Source organism: Pseudochaenichthys georgianus, unplaced genomic scaffold (assembly GCF_902827115.2).
Source record: "Pseudochaenichthys georgianus unplaced genomic scaffold, fPseGeo1.2 scaffold_267_arrow_ctg1, whole genome shotgun sequence".
NCBI classification, from domain to species: Eukaryota; Metazoa; Chordata; class Actinopteri; order Perciformes; family Channichthyidae; genus Pseudochaenichthys; species Pseudochaenichthys georgianus.
Window position 1 is genome coordinate 395,031 of NW_027262956.1, and position 23,510 is coordinate 418,540.

Consider the following 23,510-nt stretch of genomic DNA (forward strand, 5'->3'; position numbering starts at 1 on the left):
AGATCATTTAAGTTGCCGATGTGGCCGTTAACGTTGAGTGCTTCCTTTGTGATCACTCATTACATATTTGTAATCCACCATAGTGAGGTCAGCTCAACGGTCTCAGTGCTTCAGATCTTGATCGAGTTCAACAAAGTTAACATGTGTTCCTCTCCTGGAGACGAGCACAATAAGAACAAATAAGCATTGCAGTTAAGCAAAACTCACATTCAGCATCTGGCACAGACCAAAATATGAGCGTCAATGTTAACATAGTATTGAGCCATATAGATTGGCCTATTACCAAACACCATAAACATATCCAACATATTGTCCTTGATGCAAGTTAATAAATTCCTCAAATACGAGTAGGCAGGCTGACATGTATTAAGAGCTTTAATAATAAATAGAATGTGAGTTTGACGCATTGCAGTGACATACAGTGGGCATTGGGAGGGTTCTGAGGACCAGCACAAATAAAGAGTTCAATAATTAAGGCTTCAAACATGAGATTTGTTTGTTGATATCCCCAAAAGTCCCAAAACCAACATCCCTATACTTTGTTTGGGTTAGTTATCTTGTTTTTGCACATTGAAAATTGAATCTATGACGTTGACTGATTGAAGAGACATGAGGGCTAACTTCAACACTAATTCTGATTCTTTGCTTCTGATCCATTCAGTTTGATACGCATATCTTAGCATATGTTATTATTAAGCCTCCTTGCTTTCTGATCCACTGTTATCTACTGCATTATGCTGCTAATACAAACCCTGCCTGTGTCCATTTCAAATGAAAAAGCTCTACATTTCAGTTGACAAAGTCCCTTCATTCCTCTTCTCATTCTTCTTTGTGAATCATTTGCAGCAATATGTTGCACAAACATTCAGTAAATTGCTTCGACTTGAAATGCAGACGCTGCCATCTTGTGACGCAGGCATGAAACTACAGATGCAGTTTGTATGCACACATACTCACACAGAATGAATAGCACAGCAACACTTTAGATATGTAATCCATAACAGTTAAGGATTTATGGAGTGCACAAGAACCAAACAGTGTTTATTTTGAATGATATAAATGACATAATCTCTTAACCTCTAGGAATAATCCCAATCTCTCCTTTGCTGTGTTAGTGTAGATTATGAAAGGGCTGGCTGGTTGCCTAACTCAGATTCATCAGGTTGAACGCTGCAAATGCTAAGAAACCTTTGATTAAGCTTTGGCATTTGCACCCGATTGAAGTCGGTAGGCTCAGGACTTTTGTTAGACATGTAATAATAAAGAGGTTGGTGCCCAGAACAAAGACAATACATCGAATCAACTAGTCCATATTTCCCACCCGGCCCTCTTTAAGCTCACATCACATTGTCAGTGTTCTAAAATGTATGACCTTATTTCTTTATCTTGTATATGTATTTGCAAAATCACTAGATTCAAAAAGTGTCTTCAATGTTTTACTGATATTTATGTTATTTAATCTTTACTGTGACCAGCCAACAGTTTATAACAGACATATATGACTGTTTCATATGTTGCATTGGAATATATGACTACAGGTGAATATTACAATGTTATTAATGTTAAAACATGTTGGTGCCATTAGTTTGTGGATTCATGAATATACTTGAACGAATATACTTTATCCATTATAAAATGCACTGCTGAAATCATGTCACTTCATCAGATCTCACATGATTCAGTTACTGTTGAACTTTTTAGCTAAACTGTTTGACACTTCATTTATTTCAGTTTATAACAGAGCACATGTTTACATATGTTTCGTAGTTTGGACATTTGCAGTCCGTACATGACAGGGTTCATTAGTGGCTGTATGAGGAGAAAATACAGTGACAGAATAATACGCAGCACACTGGGAACACCGCTCATATCAAATCTACTCTTAAGTATTTCAAAGCTGCAGCCAAAAGAGAAGTTGAACAGCGAAACAAGGTGAGGTGTGCAGGTACTGACAGCTTTCTGTCTGGTCTGTTTGGAGCCAGAGAAACACACTCTGAGGATCCTCATGTACGAGAAGAGGATTGGAAACAAAGGGCCTAACACAGATAAAGCAATGGTAAAATATCCATAAATGTTGTTCACCTGAGTGTCAGAACATGCCAGCTTCACAACAAGGGAGTTACTACAATACAAACCATTTATTGTGTTTCCACAAAGTGTCAAACGGAAGTTTAAAGATAAGGTTATTGTGAACTTCACAAAAGAGTACAACCAAAGCAGAATAATAAGAATAACCGCCTTGTTAGAAGTCATACGTGTGTTATATTGCAGAGGATAACAGATAGCAAGATATCTGTCATAAGACATGACGGTTAAATTGGAAAACTCAATACTTCCATATGTATGCAAGCAGAAAATCTGCAGGAAGCAGAGCGGAGCAGAGACAGTGTGGATGTCAGAGAGGATCTGAACCAGAAGGAATGGAAACAACCCTGTACTACCATACAATTCATTTACAAACAGGCTGCACAGAAAAAGGTACATAGGTTCATGTAAGCTCCTGTTCACACAGATAACCACAATCAGAGACGTGTTGGCAACAACAATCACAATGTACAACATGGCAGTTATCGTGAAACACAAGTACCTCAAATATCCAATATTCAAGTATTCTACAAGAATGAAATAGGATACAGTTAGTGGAGTTGAATTGGAAATCATTCTTAGAGGTTAAACGTTAATATATCTGAGCACATTTGAACATCACAGTCTTAACTTACCATCCCCCCCGGAGTGTGTCTGGAACTGTAAATGAATGCAACATGAGCACATCACACACAGTTCAGTGTCTCTCACCTGCTGTGCTGCAGACTGCTGCAGTCCCTTCTGTCAGCTGCAGAGACTTCTGCTGCTTTAAAGCTTCCAGAACACCAGAACCCAACAGGCCAGGCCCCTTACCATCAGGACCCAGACCAGCCTATCTGTAGGGAGAGATGGGTTGTAGGCTGGGTCAAAACACATAATGTTTTTGACCCAGCCAACCAATTCAGACCAAAACAAAAGGACTTTCATTTTCTTTTGAAAAAAGTGTGCAGAATCTCGGATTTACAGGTCACAAACTGAACCACTAATCAACTAAAAGGTACACAATAAAGCAGAGTATGAGTGTTTTGCAAGCGGTGGGAGCACACCAACTACCAGACCCCATTCTACGAGAGCCTTCCCCGCAGCTATTGGATTCCCATATGTCTGTGTGGTCCCATCTCCGCTGAAAACTTTCAATTTTGACGGGGCCAAGATGTGCGATTTGATATTGTTGGCCTTAAGTTGATCTCTGATAGGTCTGTACAAGGCTCTTTGTTGTCTTACTTTAAAGGTAAAGTCATGATCAAAGAAGATTTGCATACCGCTATATCAAATCAAATAAAATCAAGTTTTATTTATATAGCACATTTATAAACGATTTTTGGTCAAGCCAAAGTGCTGTACATATAATAAAAATAGCCTACAGTAGAGACACTTTACAGCAAATACAACAGCTCAGATTGTTCAGAATATCAGTATGAGAAAAACGACACCCTCTATCCTTAGACCCTCTGTCCTTAGACCAGTGGTTCTCAAACTTTTTCTGGCATTCCCCGCTTTGAACAGGTGGGCCTTTTCAAGCCCCACCTGTTCCTCGCCGCTCCAATAAAATGGTAGGCCAAGCTTAAAATGGTCAAATGTATCGTTCTATAACGGGGTCTCCAACCTTTTTTAGGATGAGAGCTATACTTTTAAAAAATTAAACAAGTTGTGAGATACTTTTACTCCTCTTTTTCAGTTTTTTTGCAGTGGATATATTTAGCACATTTTAACATTATTATATGCTCCCTTCCCTTTAACCTTTGTGTGCTGTTTGGGTCTGTGGGACCCGTTTTCAGTGAAAAGAAAATGTATGATGTTTTTTTTAAATGTTGTTGTTAAATGCATCAATCTGGTGCACTTTGAGCACAAAATGAATTTATGGATACATCTCACAACACTCTATGAAAGGGAGATGTATACTTTTCAATAATCCAAACACCTTTAGAATATGATCACAACCAATAACAAATCATTTAAACTGGTTTATTCTTATCTTATGTTAGTTAGCATTCTTTCTTTTTATTTATGCATATTTTACTAATCACTCCCGTTTTAAACTGTTTACTGTCCTATAGTACACATTGGAATGATTTCTTACTTTATTTTGTACAACTAGGCTATATTAAATAGATAAAGGTGTGTTTGTTCTCTCTCTCTCTCTCTCTGTCTCTTGCTCGCTCACAGAGGCTGTGTGCTCCTCCGTGGCGATGATGGCTTGCGATAAAAGATAATAATAATAAACATAGGCCTATTTGTAAAATGGGGGGACACAAACGGGATTTCGAAAAGTGTCACGGTTAAACTCCTTATGAAGTGGTGAGGTGCCGCTCCACATTGCTTTTCTTCCTGACTGCAATGCTGTTGTGTCTGTGTGTGAGAGCGTTTCACATGTGTGTATGAGAGATTTTTACATATGTCTGCAATTACTTTGGTTTCAGTTGTGTGTGTGTGAGCAGGCTCGGATTGGCCATCAGGAGATTCGGGACTTTTCCCGTTGGGCCGCTGCCGTTGGTGGACCGCTGGCTCTGGCATAGGTGGGCCGTGGACTTTCACGGCGCCGGTACCGCATCCGCCGCCGCAAACACCCGCCATTGCGAGGCTCTGGCAGCTCCGGCAGGTCCGGTGCAGCGGTGCTGTGAAAGTCACTAGTGGGGCGCACCCCACACTTTGAGAAACGCTGCCTTAGACCCTCTGTCCTTAGACCCTCACATCGTACAAGGAAAAACTTCCAGAGAAAACCCACAGTTTAAAGGGAAAATGGGAGAAACCTCAGGGAGAGCAACAGAGGAGGGATCCCTCTCCCAGGACGGACAGACTGCAATAGATGCCGTGTGTAAATCGAAGAGATAATACATTTTACAGCATATAGACCGAATGTTAGGAAATGCATGTGTCTGTAATGAGAAGATGAATCCACGAGGATGTCAGCTACAATCCTGTGGAAGCCATCACGGAAGCAGCATGACGAGACCCAAGGCAGGACCGCAGAGACAGGTTCAGCCACGACCCGAAGTCCACGACTTAATCCAGAACTCAGGATAGAGGATCCAAGACACAGGACTACAGCAAGAGGATCAGCCTCGACTCCGGATCCCGGCGAAGATATAGATACAAAACAAGAAAAAAAAGATTTGGCTGGGTTAATCGGAACAAGAAAATACACAGACACAGACAGAGAGGGAAAAGGTCATTGGATAAAAGTTATTCTTAATAACCCTCTAGAAAGATATCATGAACTTCCCCACTCAATCTATCAAGACCTGAGCAGTTCTATTAGATATAGGATAAGAAACAGAGAGAGGGAGCACAACAACCTATCTCTTCGTCAGATGCACTCCCCCACTTATCTAAGCGACTCTGTACCCCGTTACCCTCAACAAGGCCATAGACCAGCAGAGGGAAAATGGGGGGTGGGTAAGGGTAAGGATTTTTAAGAATAAACCGCAAGGGTCTGAAGGGAAAAAAGATGAAATATAAGGTACTATATTTTAAGTAATCCTATCTACTATTCCTATATTTGAATAATGTATAAACTAAAACTATACTTTATGAAATCCTATGTTATGTTATAAATATTAAAATAAAGAACTAAATGAATAAATAAATAACTAAATAAATGAATAAATAGATAATTAAACAAAAGCCAAAGAGAGAAAGTGAGTTTTAAGTGTTGATTTAAAAACCGCCAGCGTCTGGGCCGACCTCACATGGAGGGGCAAAGTATTCCAGAGCCTAGGGCCAGCCGCTGCGAAAGCTCGATGCCCTCGGGCTTTAAACCTGGTCTTAGGCACTTTCAACAACAGCTGATCAGCCGACCTTAAGGCTCTGCCTGGGGTGTAGCGATGGAGTTCGGCTATATAGGCAGGATCCAGCCCATTTAGGGCTTTGAAAACAAATAAAAGGAGTTTAAAATCTATTCTGAACCGAACTGGAAGCCAGTGCAATGAAGCCAGAATTGGGGTGATATGGTCGCGCTTTTTATGGCCAGTGAGAAGACGTGCAGCTGCGTTCTGCACTAGCTGCAGGCGTCTATTTGTGGCCTGATCCATACCCACATACAGAGCATTGCAGTAGTCCAGTCTCGAGGTAACAAAGGCGTTCATAACCCTTTCTAGGTCTTTAAAAGATAAAAACGACTTGGTCTTAGCCAATAGTCGTGTTTTGAAAAAGCAGGTCTTGACTACAGTGCTAACCTGCTTATCAAATGTAAAGGCGCTATTGAAGGTCACTCCAAGGTTCATAACAGAGGGGAAGATATTTGTATTGAGGGAGCCCAGAATATCAACCGGGGATACCATTGGTTGGGGTGCAAAAAAGATGACCTCGGTCTTACTCTCATTGAGGGTGAGGAAGTTTTGGCTCACCCCGGATTTAATCTCTGTTAAGCAGTCCTTCAACTGCTGTAGTGAGTTGGCATTTTGATTGAGAGGCAGATAGATCTGTACATCATCAGCGTAACAATGGAAGGGGATATTATGTTTTGTAAGAATTGTACCTAGGGGCAGTATGTACAATAGAAAAAGGATGGGGCCCAGAATCGAGCCTTGGGGAACCCCACAAGTAAGAGGGGCTTTGGCAGAGGAGAAGGCACCTAACTGCACTGAGAAGCTACGGTCCGTCAAATAAGACCTGAACCATGCAAGAGCACAGCCTGTAATGCCTGCGGACTGTTCGAGCCGTGACAACAGGATGCTATGGTCCACAGTGTCAAAGGCAGCAGTTAAATCTAACAGCACCAAAACAGCTGGGCTACCTGAGTCGGCGGCTAAGAGCAGATCATTAACAACTCTTAAAAGGGCTATTTCAGTGCTATGCATGGGTTTAAAGCCAGACTGAAACTTTTCATGGATAACATGCGAGGTTAAAAATGACTGCAACTGGGCGTAGACTACTCGCTCCAGGGCTTTAGATAAAAAGGTAGCTGGGAGATGGGCCTGAAATTTGCAAGAATGGAGGGATCGAGATTTTTCTTTTTAAGTAGTGGCTTAACCACTGCATGTTTGAAGGCAGCTGGGACACATCCTGAGCTAAGAGAGGTGTTTACAAGCAATAAAACACTTGCTCCAACTGATTCAAAAACATCTCTAAGGAAGCGAGAGGGAATGCTGTCTGAGGGGCAGTTTGTCGGCCGCAGGTGCTTGACTACTTCCGAAAGAGAAGAGAGGGATACAGGTTCAAAATGGTCGAGGACAGCAAGGCACAGAAAGGGACCAGGATCTGGGGTAGCACTAGTATAGGCTAGCCTAAGAGCAGATACTTTTTCGATAAAACATTTAAGAAATGTATCGCAGAGAGTAGTCGATGGCATAATTGGAGAAGCATAATAATAATAATAATAATATATTGGATTTATATAGCGCTTTTATAGTACTCAAAGACGCTTTACAATATGAGGGGGGGGGGGTAGATAGACTGGGGCAGGTAGACAGCAGACTAAGAAAAACAACAAAAACAACAAAACAAAAACACAGTGGCAGTCAGGAGGAGGTCGAAAATGAGTGGATAGAGAGAGGTGAAAAGATGGGTTTTGAGGCGGGACTGGAACAGAGTGAGGGACTCGGACTCACGGAGGTCTTGGGGGAGGGAGTTCCAGAGCTTTGGGGCGGCCACAGAGAAGGCTCTGTCTCCAAAGCTCCGGAGATTGCCAATGGGGGTGGAAAGCAGGCCGGCCGAGGTGGATCTGAGGGTCCGGGGAGGATGGTAGGGGATGAGAAGGTCAGTGAGGTACGGGGGGGCCAGATGGTGGAGGGCTTTATAGGTAAGGACCAGGAGTTTGTAGTTGATGCGGTGAGTAACGGGAAGCCAGTGTAGTTCTTTGAGGACCGGGGTGATATGGTGCCATGATTTAGTGTGGGTGAGAAGTCTGGCGGCTGCGTTCTGAACACGCTGGAGTCTACTGAGGGAGGTGGAGCTGATGCCGTATAGGAGGGAGTTACAGTAGTCGAGGCGGGAGGAGATGAAGGCGTGAATGAGTCGCTCAGCTGCGGGGCGGGTGAGATAGGGACGGATTTTGGCAATGTTGCGGAGATGGAAAAATGAGATTTTGACAACTTGGCGGATGTGGGAGTCAAGGGAGAGGGTGGGATCGAATATAACCCCGAGGTTGCGTGCCTGGGTTGAGGGGGAAACAGGGGTGCCATCGATGGTCAGTGTGAGGTTGGGGGTTTTACTGAGGGTGGATTTGGAGCCGATGAGGAGGAGTTCAGTTTTATTGCTGTTGAGTTTAAGAAAGTTTTTTTGCATCCAGGATTTCAAGTCAGTCAGACAGGATTCAATGTGGGTGATGGGGGGGTTATGGAGGGATTTGGTGCTGAGGTAGATTTGAGTGTCATCGGCGTAGCAGTGGAAGTCCAGGTTGTAGTGGCGGAGAATCTGACCAAGGGGGAGGATGTAGATGATGAAGAGGAGGGGGCCGAGTACTGAGCCTTGGGGAACACCTTGGGTGACTGTAGCGGTGGCAGAGGAGTGATTATTGAGGGAGATGAAGTGGGATCTGTCGGAGAGATATGACTGGAGCCACCTGAGCGCAGTACCTTCGATACCGATGTCTTGGAGTCGGGTGAGCAGGATGTTGTGGCTCGTGGTATCAAAGGCTGCACTCAGGTCGAGGAGGATGAGGATGTTGAGGGAACCGGTGTCAGCAGAGGTGAGGAGGTCATTGAGGACCCTGACGAGTGCCGTTTCTGTGCTGTGATGGGGACGAAAACCAGACTGAAGGGGTTCGAAGAGGTGATTTGATTGAAGATGGCGGTGAAGTTGTTTGGAGATGATGCGTTCTATTGCTTTGGAGAGAAAGGGGAGGTTGGAGATGGGGCGGTAATTACTGAGGGATGAGGGATCCAGACCGGGTTTTTTGAGGATGGGAGTGACAGCAGCAGTTTTAAAGGCAGAGGGAACGGTTCCTTGGGACAGGGAGGAGTTGAAGAGGTTGACAAGGTAGGGGCAGAGGACGGGGAGGCAGGACTTCAGTAGAGGGGTGGGAAGAGGGTCAAGGGAGCATGTAGTGGGTTTGGAGGAGCTGATCAGATTGAGAATTTCAGAGGGGGAGACCAGAGTGAACTGGGAGAGGCGGCCGTGGGGAGGGGGAGTCGGGAGGTCAGGGGAGAAGGAGGGAGAGATTGGAGAAGCAGATAGGGAGTGGTTAATGGCAGTGATTTTGTCCGAGAAAAACTGGAGGAATGAACTGCATAAGGTGGAAGTGGAGGAAGTGAGGGTGTCGGCACGGGGTTTGAGGAGCTTGTTGACGGTGGAGAAGAGGGTCCTGGGGTTGCGGGAGGGGTCGGTGAAGATGTTGGAGAGGTAAGCTGATTTTGCGGCAGTGAGGGCATCTCTGTAGGTGGTGAGATGAAGTTTGTAGGATTGGTGGTGAACTGTGAGGGATGATTTTTTTGTTAAGCGTTCAAGCTGACGGCCGGTTTGTTTCATTCTACGGAGTGCAGGGGTGAACCAGGGAGACGAGGTTGTAAAGGTGACAGTTTTCCTTTTGAGGGGGGCCAGGCTGTTGAGGGAGGTGAGAAGGGTGGAGTTGAGGTGATTGAGTAGGTCATCAGGTGTGCTGAGGTTCGAGTCCAGGGGGAGAGTAGAGGATAGCAGGTGGGATAGGTGCTGGGGATCGACAGAGCGTAGGTTACGGAAGGTGATGTTCCTGGAAGGGGGGGGTAGCGGACAGGGGAGGTGATGGCGAACTGTATAAGTTTGTGGTCAGAGAGGGGAAAGGGGCAGGGGTGGAGGTCGAGTACTGGGAGGTTGGTGGAGCAGACAAGGTCAAGGATGTGTCCTTTATCATGGGTGGGGAAGGTGACATGTTGGGTAAGTGAGAAGTTGTCCAGAAGGGAGGAAAGTTCAGAGGCATGTTTGCAGGTGGGGGAGTCCATGTGGATGTTGAAGTCACCAAGGAGTAACAGACGTGGGGAGAGGGATGAAGCAATGATGAGGAGTTCAGTGAGATCAGAGAGGAAGGAGGGGTCCGGTTTGGGGGGCCGATAGATGAGGATAACTGTCAGTGAGGGAGGGGCTTTGAAGGCGAGGAATTCAAAGAATGGTACTGAGGGGAGGGTGAGTTCTGTAATCCGGATGTTCTGGTTGTGGATGACAGCCAGCCCACCACCACGGCGTGAGGGGCGGGGTTTCGTGATGTAATTAAAACCAGGAGGTGATGTGTGGTTGAGGGAGAAGAAGTCGTTGGGTTGTTGCCAGGTTTCAGTGAGCAGAATGAAGTCAATCGATTTGTCCAGAATTTGTTCGTGAAGGATGTGGGTTTTGTTGGTAAGTGACCGGATGTTGAGGAGGGCAAAGTTGGTCAGGTGGGGGATTGGAGGGGTGGTGGCAGGGTTGAGAGGTATGAGGTTATCCAGGTTAGCAACACGGGGGTGGGGAGGAGAAGGGGGGTGGTGGTGGAGCAGAGGTGGGGGGCATGGTGGTAGGGAAAACTGGTTTGTTATGCGTATTGGGAGGCGGAGGGGAGTGGAATCCGCTCCGGGTATTCTGTGGAGCTGGGAATGTGGGGGAGCAGGTTGTGTTGGGAGGCGGAGGGGAGTGGAATCCGGTCCGGGTATTCCGTGCAGTGTAAGAGGAACAGTAGGAGGTGCGCTCTGATGACGCCTCAGGTGTGCGACAGTGTGTTGGGTAGAGCAGATGGATGGTATGGATTGTTGTCCGTGCTGAGAGTAAACGAAACTGCGACGAGTGCTTCGGTGGATGTAGCGGGGTCGACGGAGGAGTCCAAGATGTCTGATGACTGAGGTGGATAACGGGATGGAGGATTTATTAAGTGACAGAAGCTGTGAGACGGTGTATTTCAGCATGATGACAGGCGGAAAGGCTGGACGGAGTGGGTTAGCGGCGACCGCGGCTAGCAGGCTAGCTGCACAGAGGTAGATGATTCCCGTGGAGACGAGGAAAATCCACGACATGGGAGGAGGACGTGAACAGCGGGACGGAACAGATGCACCCCAGATACGAAGGCAGGAGGCAGAGAGAGTCCAAGGATGTTGTGTGCGATGGGGACAGACAGGAGGTAGATGATGTAGCAGATAGCAAATAGCCACCCGGCACTTTGATGAGTGAGGGCAGCCAGTTACAGACAGCAGCAGAGGCAGAAGTCCAAAGTAACTTACAAAAAGTCCAAAGTAACTTACAAAAAGTCCAAGGTAACTTACAAAATGATAGCTGGTGTGAAAGAGGGTAGCAGAGGCGGAAAAGCGGCGAACAATCAGCGCCAGCGTCCTTTCGAGATGCACAACATGTGTGCCCTCTTCTTCATGTCTCTTGCATCACAAGGATTAATGATCGAATTGAGGACTTTAAAAATAACTTGAGGTTTAAAGCTGTTTTTAGAGATTAACAGAGAAATATACTCTGTTTTGGCTGCTTTGACTGCCGTCTGATAATCGGAAAGGCAAGCACGAAGAATTTCTAAGGAGACATGAAATGTATCCTTTTTCTATTTTCTCTCTGCACAAGCGTGTCTAAAAGCGCGTACAATCATTGAGCCATAGCTCTGAGAGAACTTTGTTGCGTCTAAGCGTAAAAAGAGCAACGGAATCCAGTATTATGTGCATGTCGAATCAAACAAAGAGATAAGCTCATCCGCACTAAAAGCACAGTTCACCTCTAATATACAAATCGGATAAGTATTAAAAGCATCTGAAAACGGTGAGATGTTATGGAACTCTGAGACCCAATACTGTGGAGAGTACAAGTCAGAGTGATCAAACAAATAAATGGTGAAACAGACAGAGTTGTCTTTCTGGTTATTTATTTGAAGCTTCAAATACAAAAACGCAATACAAAGTCACAGGTCTCACAGAGTATAGGATAGTCTGCAGGAGGGTGCGCAGTACAATATAATAGCAAAGCTTATATACAGGAAAGGGTGGGAAACTCAGAAATCTGTCTTCACACGGTCATATTGTTATTAGACACCTGTCCTTGAGCTGTAGATAGTATAACGGTTCTCAGAATAGGGAAGTTCTTGTGTGACTTTGTGTGAGTCTCAACCCAGTAGCCAAATCAGCTCTGCGGCCTTGAAGCGCTTGGGAATAAAAACCCACAATATGAAAGAGAGTATGAGAAGAAAACAGCACATCTCAGGAAATGATATAGGCGTTTTACAATGATTTGAGAAGCATTTGGTTTAAGCATATAAGGATATAATAAAAATGTCCACTACAGAGGCAGTCAAGGGGTTAATTGAACGCAGACAATGCGCAGGAGCAAGTGATTCGACTCCTACAGAAGGGATCGAGGTTGTAAACAGAACCGGTAAATGGTCTGAGATACGCGTTCCTGCACAGATTTCATCCACAGAGATAGACAATCCAAACGATAATACTAAGTCTAAGGTGTGTCCTTTATCGTGTGTTGGGCCAGCCACAGACTGAATAAGACCGAAAGAGTTGAGGAGGTTTAAAAAATCCCTAAACAGAGGTTTAGACTCGCAGCACACATGGGCATTAAAGTCTCCGCAGATCAAAACACGATCATATTTCACCATGATCCCGGACAGAAAGTCAGAAAAGTCAGTTATAAAATCATTATTGTACTTTGGCGGACGATACACGACTGCGCAGAGTATAGGAGAGGCCGGGTTCAATTCAAAAAGCTATAAGTTACTTCCTTCTTTCCCCATGCAGCCTGTAGTATTTGCTTCTTGGTCTGAAAGTTTAGGAAAGCAACAATAATCGGTCTGGCACGATCCTTAACTTCTCTGTACTCCGGTATTTTAAGCACCTCGTTGAATAGTTTATTCAGAAAAGTTGACATATTCTCTCCTTCACTTTTCTCTGGTATGTTGAATATACGCGCATTGTTTCGCCTGGTCTTATTTTCCAGGTAGTCATTGCGTTCTTCTAACTCTGAGATTTTATTTATCAAATATGTAATTGATTGTTGGTGTTTCTGTGTCATGCATCTCACCAACACGGCACTCCACCTGATCCACTCTGTCGCTCGTTTTTGTTTGATCGGTGCGTAGTTCTGTTCCTTATCCGTCTCAGCTCGAAATTCGTTAAAATCCATTCTGAAGTCTTTGATCTCTTTCGATATTGCTTCCTTCATTTCGAGCATCGGATGTTTTATTTCTCCTACTTCCGCCATTGTGGGGACGCAAATTGTTTGTTCGTCCGTTTCTTGCTTGGTAAAGTTGTTTTGTTCGCCGTTACACCTGATCATCCCCTGTTAATGTTTAGTTGTGAGCGCAAACAGAGATGTTTAAAGCACCATATCCTTCTTTTTATCCTTCTTGGGGGTTGAGGAGCTACCCAGATTTTCATGCTGCCGCCATCTTTAAAGCAGTGTCCTCTGTCAAGCTAGTTTAAGTTTGTTGAACACACTATCAGTGAGATTTTTTGTGACAAGCTGTGGCTGACATGGAATCACTTCTAAATGTGATAAACTCACACCAAATGTTGAGCGCTTCCTGTGTCTAAGCTGATTCACCGCTCTTAATCTATTACCTATCAACACAGATATCGGCAAAGCTACAGGCAGGCAGGGCCCCGGCATGTCCTGGAAAGAGTTGAGAGTGCCATACGCCCTTGAGCCTGGACCCAGCACATATCAGTCAGTGTTTGCGTTTTTTACACACACATCCTTATCAGGCTTCGGAGAAAGCAGTCTTGAAGGGGGGGAGGACGTTTTGGTCCGGATGATTGTGGTAGGCATGGTGACGGGGGTGTTGGTGCGCATCCAGGGGTAGGAGGTGAAAACGATGGAGGAACTGAGGGAGATTATGAAGTCATACATGCAGTATGAGACAGCCAGATTCAAGCGGGAGGAGAGCCGTTTGGGAAACATGGAGCAGCCGTTTTCAGGGATACAGGAACCGGTTTCCCTGATCAAAGAGAACAGACTAAAGGCAGAGCCGGCTGCAGAGCAACAAATGCCTCAGGCCACTCCATTGAAGAAGAAGAATTTTAAGAAAAGTAAAATAGAGCCGGATGCAGTGGACGAGGGAGAGTCTTGTGAGTCCAGCTGAAACGACAGCAGAGGAAAAGAAGAAGGGGACAAAGGGGAAGAAGGTGGACGGTCAGGAGGAGGTGCAGTCTGAGGACCAACCAGCAGGGGGCGATGCAGAGACAGAAAAGGAGCCGGAGACAACAGACGCAGACGCCTCTCTGCTCGCGTCGGGTCAAAAGAAGAAACGTCTTCGGAAGAAACTGAGTCTGAGTCTGAGACAGAGGATCCAGAAGAAAGAGACGCAGAAACACCGGGCGGAGTGGAGACACATGGAGGAGAGCAAAATGGCCACGATCCATAAGTGTCGCAGGAATGAGCTACTGTTCTCTTTCGGGAGAGGAAGGAGGAAATGCAACGAAGGTAACTTGTGGACTAACGTCTTCGGGCCTTGTATATTGCACATGAAAAGTGTTCCCCCTCCCGTTCTTTCTGTTACTCCTGATTATGTTCACCTGGTGCCCTGTGTTGTCTCCTCCCCCCCCTCACGTGTGTCTAATTTCTGATTAGTGGGTGTGTATTTAGGCTTTGTTTCCTGTTTGGTGAAGGCTGGTAGTGTGGGTGAGATCCTTGTGGCTGGTGACTGTGTTCACCTGGGCAGCAATATTGAGGCTTTGTATCCTGTACCACAGCGATGAATAAATGCCCACACCGGGTTATATTTGAATTATCTGCCTCTGCCTCCTTGCTTGGTCGGGCCGCTCAACGGTCAGCTTCACAGTGCCATATCTGGCAGGAGAAATACCTGCTCTGCTGAACAAGTTATGTAGAGAACAGATCTACCCTATTGACACCAGGATTAACTTAGTCTAAAATAAGGAACATTAATAGTGTGATATAGGCACATATATAAGATCAATAATACACTTTATTTTAAGGCACCTTTCAAAATATTCAATGTCACTTTAAAATAAAATATGAGTGGCATTACAATACAAACATGTATTGAGTAGGAAACCACAGAGGAACATTACATTCAAAGGAGCAATAAAAGCGAGTGAAGCCATTTTGAACACATTATCTTTAAGGCTTGATTGAAAATATCACAGTGTCTGACATTATCATATAGGTTATATGTTATATCATTGCCTACTATTTGTGGTTATCAAGTAGGCAGGTATCAGACACTTAAACAACAGAGAAGGTTTTAAGAAATAGGACTATACTGACAAATGACATCTTATCCTTGCATTGTCTGTTCTGTAGGAAGGAGGAACATAACAGAGTGGGACTACACTCAAAAACGGAAGTTTGTTCCAATACGAAGATTGTGTCCTTAAAACGAGCCACCTCGCAATTGTATGCATATTATTTATTCAGCCGTTTGCTGTTTAATCTGATGGAAAATATATCATTCTAAAGAGAGAAAAAAGCGCAATAAACTAGGCGAACGCTCAATACAGGCGATGACGTCACCTTTGCGCGTCGCCGCGAGCAGGGCTTCAACCTGCGGCACAACACCTGCACTGCCCTTTATTTAAAACAATTTGAAATGCCACAACCCCCCGGTTGACAATTTAGGAGCATCGAGATCCCCCCCCCGCCCCCCTCGCACCTTCAAACAGAGCTCAGCCCCCCCACATATCAAATCCCAATTTAACCCCTGAGTATGAGTGTTTTGCAAGCGGAGCTTATACAGATAGTGGATGTAGGAAACACTGTTTTTGTAATGCAACTTTGGTAATATCTTGGTTTCCACATGCCAATACAGTATGTCTCCCTCAGTAATACAAAAGCCAGTATGGTTTGAAAATCCAGTTATGTTTGATCAAACTTGTAAAAAAGATAACCATGAGTCTCCATTTTTTGAGAGAACATACTGTTCATACACTGTTGCAGATAGTTATTGGATATGTCGATATAAACAACATTGTATTACATGTGTTGCAATCCCGGTGGGTTGTACTGTGAGTCAGATTAGCTCTACATTTCAGTTGACAAAGTCCCTTCATTCCTCTTTTCATTCTTCTTTGTGAATCATTTGCAGCAATATGTTGCACAAACATTCAGTAAATTGCTTCTACTTGAAATGCAGACGCTGCCATCTTGTGACGCAGGCATGAAACTACAGATGCAGTTTGTATGCACACATACCCACAGAGAATGAATAGCACAGCAACACTTTAGATATGTAATCCACAACAGTTAAGGATGTATGGAGTGCACAAGAACCAAACAGTGTTTATTTTGAATGATATAAATTACATAATCTCTTAACCTCTAGGAATAATCCCAATCTCTCCTTTGCTGTGTTAGTGTAGATTATGAAAGGACTGGCTGGTTGCCTAACTCAGATTCATCAGGTTGAACGCTGCAAATGCAAAGAAACCTTTGATTAAGCTTTGGCATTTGCACCCGATTGAAGTCGGTAGGCTCAGGACTTTTGTTAGACATGTAATAATAAAGAGGTTGGTGCCCAGAACAAAGACAATACATCGAATCAACTAGTCCATATTTCCCACCCGGCCCTCTTTAAGCTCACATCACATTTTTCTGTGTTCTAAATGTATGACCTTATTTCTTTATCTTGTATATGTATTTTCAAAATCAATAGATTCAAAAAGTGTCTTCAATGTTTTACTGACATGTATGTTATTTAATCTTTACTGTGACCAGCCAACAGTTTTTAACAGACATATATGACTGTTTCATATGTTGCATTGGAATATATGACTACAGGTGAATATTACAATGTTATTAATGTTAAAACATTTTGGAGACATTAGTTTTGTGGATTCATGAATATACTTTAACGTTTTATCCATTATAAAATGCACTGCTGAAATCATGTCACTTCATCAGATCTCACATGATTCAGTTATAGTTTAACTTTTTAGCTAAACTGTTTGACACTTCATTTATTTCAGTTTATAACAGAGCACATGTTTACATATGTTTCTTAGTTTGGACATTTGCAGTCCGTACATGACAGGGTTCATTAGTGGCTGTATGAGGAGAAAATACAGTGACAGAATAATACGCAGCACACTGGGAACACCGCTCATATCAAATCTACTCTTAAGTATTTCAAAGCTGCAGCCAAAAGAGAAGTTGAGGAGGGAAACAAGGTGAGGTGTGCAGGTACTGACAGCTTTCTGTCTGGTCTGTTTGGAGCCAGAGAAACACACTCTGAGGATCCTCATGTACGAGAAGAGGATTGGAATCAGAGGGACTAAAATTGAGAAAACAATTGAAAAAAGTCCATAAATGTTGTTCACCTGAGTGTCAGAACATGCCAACTTCACAACAAGGTGGTTGTTACAATTCAAACTGTCAATGATGTTTCCACAAAGTGTCAAACGGATGTTTAAAGATAAGGTTATCAAGAACTTCACAAAAGAGTACAACCAAAGCAGAATAATAAGAATAACTGCTTTGTTAGAAGTCATACGTGTGTTATATTGAAGAGGATAACAGATAGCAAGATATCTGTCATAAGACATGACGGTTAAATTACAAACTTGTATATTTGCATATGTGTACAAGCAGAAAATCTGCAGGAAGCAGAGCGGAGCAGAGACAGTGTGAATGTCAGAGAGGATCTGAACCAGAAGGAATGGAAACAACCCTGTACTACCATACAATTCATTTACAAACAGGCTGCACAGAAAAAGGTACATAGGTTCATGTAAGCTCCTGTTCACACAGATAACCACAATCAGAGACGTGTTGGCAACAACAATCACAATGTACAACATGGCAGTTATCATGAAACACAAGTACCTCAAATATCCAATATTCAAATAAGCTCCAAGAATGAAATAGGATACAGTTAGTGGAGTTGAATTGGACATCATTTTTAGAGGTTAAACGTTAATATATCTCAGCACATTTGAACTTCACAGTCTTAACTTACCATCCCCCCCGGAGTGCGTCAGGAACTGTAAATGAATGCAACATGAGCACATCACACAAAGTGCAGTGTCTCTCACCTGCTGTGCTGCAGACTGCTGCAGTCCCTTCTGTCAGCTGCAGAGACTTCTGCTGCTTTAAAGCTTCCAGAACACCAGAACCCAACAGGCCAGGCCCCTTACCATCAGGACTCAGACCAGCCTATCTGTAGGGAGAGATGGGTTGTGGGCTGGGTCAAAACACATAATGTTTTTGACCCAGCCAACCCATTCAGACCAAAACAAATCAGGACTTTCATTTTCTTTTGAAAAAAGTGACCAGAATTTAGGATTTACAGGTCACAAACTGAACCACTAATAAACTACAAGGTTCACCATGAAGCAGAGTATGAGTGTTTTGCAAGCTCTATACAGATAGTGTCTTGGTTTTGGATTTCTGTTTTAATTTTCCACCTTTTATTTTGAAATGTTTTCCTCCTTGTGTTTTGTCTGATCCTACTTCATGTGTTTGCCGTGCTCGTCGTCTCTTAATGTCTATGATACCTGCTTGTCTCTTCATGTCCATGTTCCCTCATTGTCTATGCTTATCCATGTTTCCTGCAGTTTTTTAAGTCCATGCTACCTATCCGTTGTTGATGTCAGGCTCAATGTTTGTTCCTGAGGTTTTTTGTCATCAGCTTTGGGAAATAAATCTCGTTTTCTGTTAACTGACCTTTTTAGTCCTTTACTGCATTTGGGTTCTATTTCCCCCCAACCCTGACAGTACGAACAGACCAGAATGGACTCAGCAGTTTTTTCCCCTCAAGAGTTTGATCCGCTGATGTACATTCTTGAATATATTTGTTATAAGTGGATGAGAGTCTCATCCAGAGGGGCCAAAGAGGCTGCCCTGAAGGAGGCACACATGGAGGTGGCCAACAAGCCCAGGCTCTGGAGCTTGTTGCCCGAGTGGCTTAAGGTTTTTACAAGCAGCCCTGAGGGCCTGTCTCAAGCCTCAAATCCCTTTTCAAGTCACTTCTCTAGTCCCTTCTCAAGTCCCTACTCAAGTCCCTTCTCTAGTCCCTACTCAAGTCCCTTCTCTAGTCGCTTCTCTAGTCCCTTATCTAGTCCCTTCTCAAGTCCCTACTCAAGTCCCTTCTCTAGTCCCTACTCAATTCCCTACTCAAGTCCCTTCTCAAGTCCCTTCTCAAGTCCTTACTCGTATTAGAGGCCGTACAAAAAATGGACGTCCACTCTCAGGAGATTTACATTAGTGGTGCGGTTACCCAAAGTGACAGACCTAATTTTACCCTTATCTCTGCCCCAGAATGCACCTTAAATAAGTTTGACACCTACAGGGTGCATCACAACCCAGGAAAAGGGTTTAAAAGGCGGGGTAAAGACCTCCAGCATGTGTCCCTAACATGGGCACTCAGGTTATTTCATACCCCCAGGAAAGAGACCAGAAAAAGCACCTCTCTTTGGCTGCTCCAAGAGCCGCAAAGGACGGACTAAAGACCTCCAGCATGTGTCATTACAGCACTTTTCAACCCAGGAAAAGGGTTTGAAAGGTGGGGAAAAGTTGTTTAAAATAGTCTGATACTACCAGGGCTCATCACAGCACTTTACAATGCAGCAATAATGTTTAAAAGGTCGGGAAAAGTGTTTTTAAATGTATGCAAGACTGTTTTGTCACTTTCAAAACTCTCCCGTCATTGGCCGGATAAATGGGGTCGATTTTGTATTCAATCTAACCGTTAATATTCCAGTGAGAAGAAGTACGTCTAATGGCAGGAGGGATCCCATGTTAATTTTGTCCAAAAACCAGAGCATTCCCTTGCTGCCCGAAAATCCTCCTCCATGGCTTCTCCGAACTTCTCCCACACCTGCTGCTTTGCCTCGGCCACGGCTGAAGCCTCGGGACTCCCCCGGGATAACATATCCCGGAAGGCCTACTTCTTCAGTCAGACGGCTTCCCTGACCACCGGTGTCCACAAGGAGGTTCGAGGGTTACCACCCCTTAAGGCACCTAAGACCTTGAGACCACAGCTCCCCACTGCCGCTTCGGCAATAGAGCTTTAGTAGTAGTAAACATGTTCCTTTGGTCAAAAAAGTGACAGGTGGTGTGACAGGTCACACCTCTCCCTACTTATGCAAATGAGCTAAGTCCGTCTCCCATTGGCCAATGAGCTAAGTCCCGCCTCCCATGTCCCGCCTCCCATGTCCCGCCTCCCATTCTTTGATGTCAGATTGGTGTGAAAGACCCCCCGGCGTGATTCTTTTGTTGTATCAATTAAGATAGTTAAAGTATTTGACCCCTGACCCCGAGAGTGGAGTAATTGCCCCGCAATTAGATTAGCCCCAGGCACCCCCTTTGTGTATAGGTCTTTTATTGTATCAATTAAGATAGTTAAGGTATTTGACCCCTGACCCCGAGAGTGGAGTAATTGCCCCGCAATTAGATTAGCCCCAGTCACCCCCTCTGTTGTATAGGTCTTTTTGATGTATTGAATAAGATAGTCTCTTTGACCCCTCCCCCTCAGAGCCCTTTTGTTGTCTAATCTAATTAGCCTTTGATGCCTGCCCCTTTGATGTGTAATTTCACACTGATGAAAGCCTCTGTATAAATGACTAGGCTACGACCATATAGAGATATGCTCAAAAATAAATTTAAAAAAGACAGACAATTCAGCTTACCAAGTCAACCGTCTGAAGCGCCAGTTAAGAAACGAATGCGGCATCGGGGGGTGGGTTCAGACTCTTTCTGGTCATGTGTGTTGGAGGAGTGGCTCTGTAAGGAAGGTTGAAGGAACGAGCAGGATTTCTCCCCCGGTTTGACTGCAAAAGACTCTGACTTTTCTCCAAGGGGCTCAGCCTACCCCTCAACATAACAAGCCCTACCTTTCCTCACCAGATCATTTAAAAATGAGAACCCTACAAGGACATTATAGTTTTCAGCGTACTCTTTAGTTGTAGGTTTGTGAACTAATGTATAATTACTTTTAAAGTGTATCTTACAGTTCATTTGTGAGTGAATTACACACAAATCTGCAGAGTTTTATGTTTTGGCTATAGGGGGATGGTGGGTTAAGAGACATATTCTTAACTAAATCTTTACACATAAATCTGCCGAATGTCTGTAAAAAAGTCTTTAAATCAAAAAAACTTGTTTAGAGTCAGAAGCCTAACGAAATCTCATCAAACAGAGTACTTTATGTTAGTGATCCTCTTTTATACACAAAAGTGTATCTTTTTGCTGTAGGGTGTACTATTAGATTTTTGGGGGGGGGGGGGGGGGCGAGAAAAGACACATAGATAGCTACCTTGATAAGGAATCATTGATAGGGTTTTTTGGAGGCAACACCTGACATTGTATCTGAGGGGTTTATAAGACAAGCTCATGTTGGCAGTTAGTGAAAAAACAGGTTTTGCATACATAAAAAGTGTATCTTACAGTTCCTTTAGTTGTAGGATTGTGAACTAATGTATAATTACTTTTTATTAACTATAGGTTTGCATCCATTAAAGTGTATCTTACAGTTCCTTTGTGAGTGAATTACACACAAATCTGCAGAGTGTCACTAATATATATATATATATATATATTCTTTATTTAACAGGTAAAAAAACTCATTGAGATTAAAATCTCTTTTCCACGAGTGACCTGGCCAAGAAGGGCAGCATGTACAAAGTTACAACATATAAAACACAGACATGAAAGGCAGCCAAATACAGCTGTAAAACACAAATAAAATGGCACATTAGCCAGTCAATATGCGAAGTAAAACAAACTATTAAAATCATTCAAAAACTGGCAACATTTAAAACGATTCCAGGATATATACGAGCACTCACATCGACCAAAACTAAAAAAGTGTTACGCAGTGACTGACATTCTGTACGGGAGTTCACATCCGAGCTGCTGTAGGGAGTTGAGTATGTTATGGCTCTCGGGGGATGGTGGGTTAAGAGACAGATTCTTAGTTTTTGGACTGCCTCAGGGGGTTAACGAAATCTACTAAAACAAAGTACTTCATTATCTACTTTTTTCAGCTTTTATGTGTGTTTCTGCTCCATTTCACTCCATGAAGCCTCCAGCTTGTACAAGGGCTCCGCCTCCACTCAACATAACATGTCCCGCCCTCCTCACCAGATCATTTAAAAGTAAGGGGATGGAAATAGATGAAAATAAATACGCTCAAACTAAATAACAGGCCAGTCATTTCCAATCACCAAGGCACTTTTCCAAAAAGAAAAATGGCAAAGAGAAGCATAGATATGGGTTTAATAAGCGAGACGCCTGTGACAACGTACAGCCATCAGTACGGAGCACCAATCAAGAAACTAATGCAATATCTGTGCCGGGTTCAGACGCCTCCAGCCGAAGAACTTCATGAAGAATGGACTCTGAAAAATGGCGATGTTTTGGGTTATGTATTCAACTATATGGCGAATGAACTGCATTTCTACAATCTGAAGAATGGAGAAACGTACGGACCCCGCAGTGTTAAAGCGACACTGACCTCAACAGATTGGGCTGTGTTAACTCTGGTGTCTTCCAGAGATCTCCACGCAACCACGGTACCGGAAGAAGTAGTGCATCAAGAAACCATAGTGGAACCAGTGGTGTACAAGATATTTGCAAAGAAAAACAAAGAAACACAGACAGCATGCGAGATCAAAGAAGAGATTTCACCGCCGCCCCTCAATGTGGAGGAAGAAAGAGTTATTTCCCCGCTGCCAGAAGTGAGAACAGTCCTGACAAGCACCGTCTGGGAAACTAAAAGCGGACCATCGGGGCGATGGTATTACCGTGCAAGCCATTTGGAGACGCTGGGGAAGGACCCCTCTGATGATTTTGTTTTGGAGATTTTTAATTCTACATGTGGAGTATTTCAGACAGCAGTGCGGGTGCCATTGACTGCTTGGCTGAAAATGATTGATGGAAAAGCTACAAAGCTTAAAGAACTTTTTAAACAGAGTCAGACATCGATGGACATTATACATTATAATCTCACCTTTACAGAGGACTCTGCCTCCCACTCAACATAACAAGTCACACCCTCCTCACCAGATCATTTTAAACTAAGGACCCCTCAAAGAAAGACATTGTGTATTCTACCTATGTAAAAAGAATGTTGGGGTTGTCTCTGTATCAAGAAGATGTGTTTAAAAATGAATTTTGTGAAAAATACCAACTGTGTGAGAGACGTCATAAAGACACTCATTTTAACCACAGTGTTTGTTCTCTACAAATGTTTTAAGATTGTTACAAAATGTAAAAATAAAAATAAAAGGTATGGAGACTAAATTAATTCAGGTGACTCTGGCTTTATTAGGAAAACAAACATATAATACAAATGGGTTAGGGGTTAAATGTAACCATCGTGGACTTAATAGTCTAACAAAATACTTTTATCTGAATACATTTGTTCTTTTTAAGAGCACTTTTTGAAATTATTTATTTATTATTTCAGTGGAACAATCCAGTTTTTGTTAACATTAACGCTTTCTTCTCTTTTTCTTGTGTTACTAAGATACTTTTAGACACACTTTGGCGTATGCAACACTTGTTCAGATAAACAAGGTTTTTTCTTTTCTGATAAACTTACATATTTTAGTTATTTTATGTTACCAAGATACTTTGAGATACTGATG

The 23,510-nt window shown here is 43.5% G+C and overlaps 2 protein-coding genes across 3 annotated transcripts; both read right to left on the minus strand.

Moving 5' to 3' along the window:
• Positions 1 to 1,641: 1,641 nt before the first annotated feature.
• Positions 1,642 to 17,987, minus strand: LOC117442089 (olfactory receptor 10A3-like). Of its 2 annotated transcripts, none has more exons than XM_071202347.1 (2): positions 17,955 to 17,987; positions 1,642 to 5,151 (listed from the first exon to the last, which is right to left on the minus strand). In XM_071202347.1, exon 2 carries the CDS (start codon positions 2,659 to 2,661, stop codon positions 1,723 to 1,725), a length of 939 nt encoding a protein of 312 aa, XP_071058448.1. In that variant the 5' UTR covers positions 2,662 to 5,151; positions 17,955 to 17,987; the 3' UTR covers positions 1,642 to 1,722. The 2 variants fall into 2 exon arrangements, with proteins under 2 accessions (XP_071058448.1, XP_033933980.1); XM_034078089.2 differs by having other exon boundaries at positions 17,879 to 17,963.
• LOC117442088 (olfactory receptor 11A1-like) lies at positions 15,591 to 17,872 on the minus strand. Its single transcript, XM_034078088.2, has one exon. The coding sequence runs from the start codon at positions 17,817 to 17,819 to the stop codon at positions 16,881 to 16,883; it is 939 nt and encodes a 312-aa protein (XP_033933979.1). The 5' UTR covers positions 17,820 to 17,872; the 3' UTR covers positions 15,591 to 16,880.
• Positions 17,988 to 23,510: the final 5,523 nt, after the last annotated feature.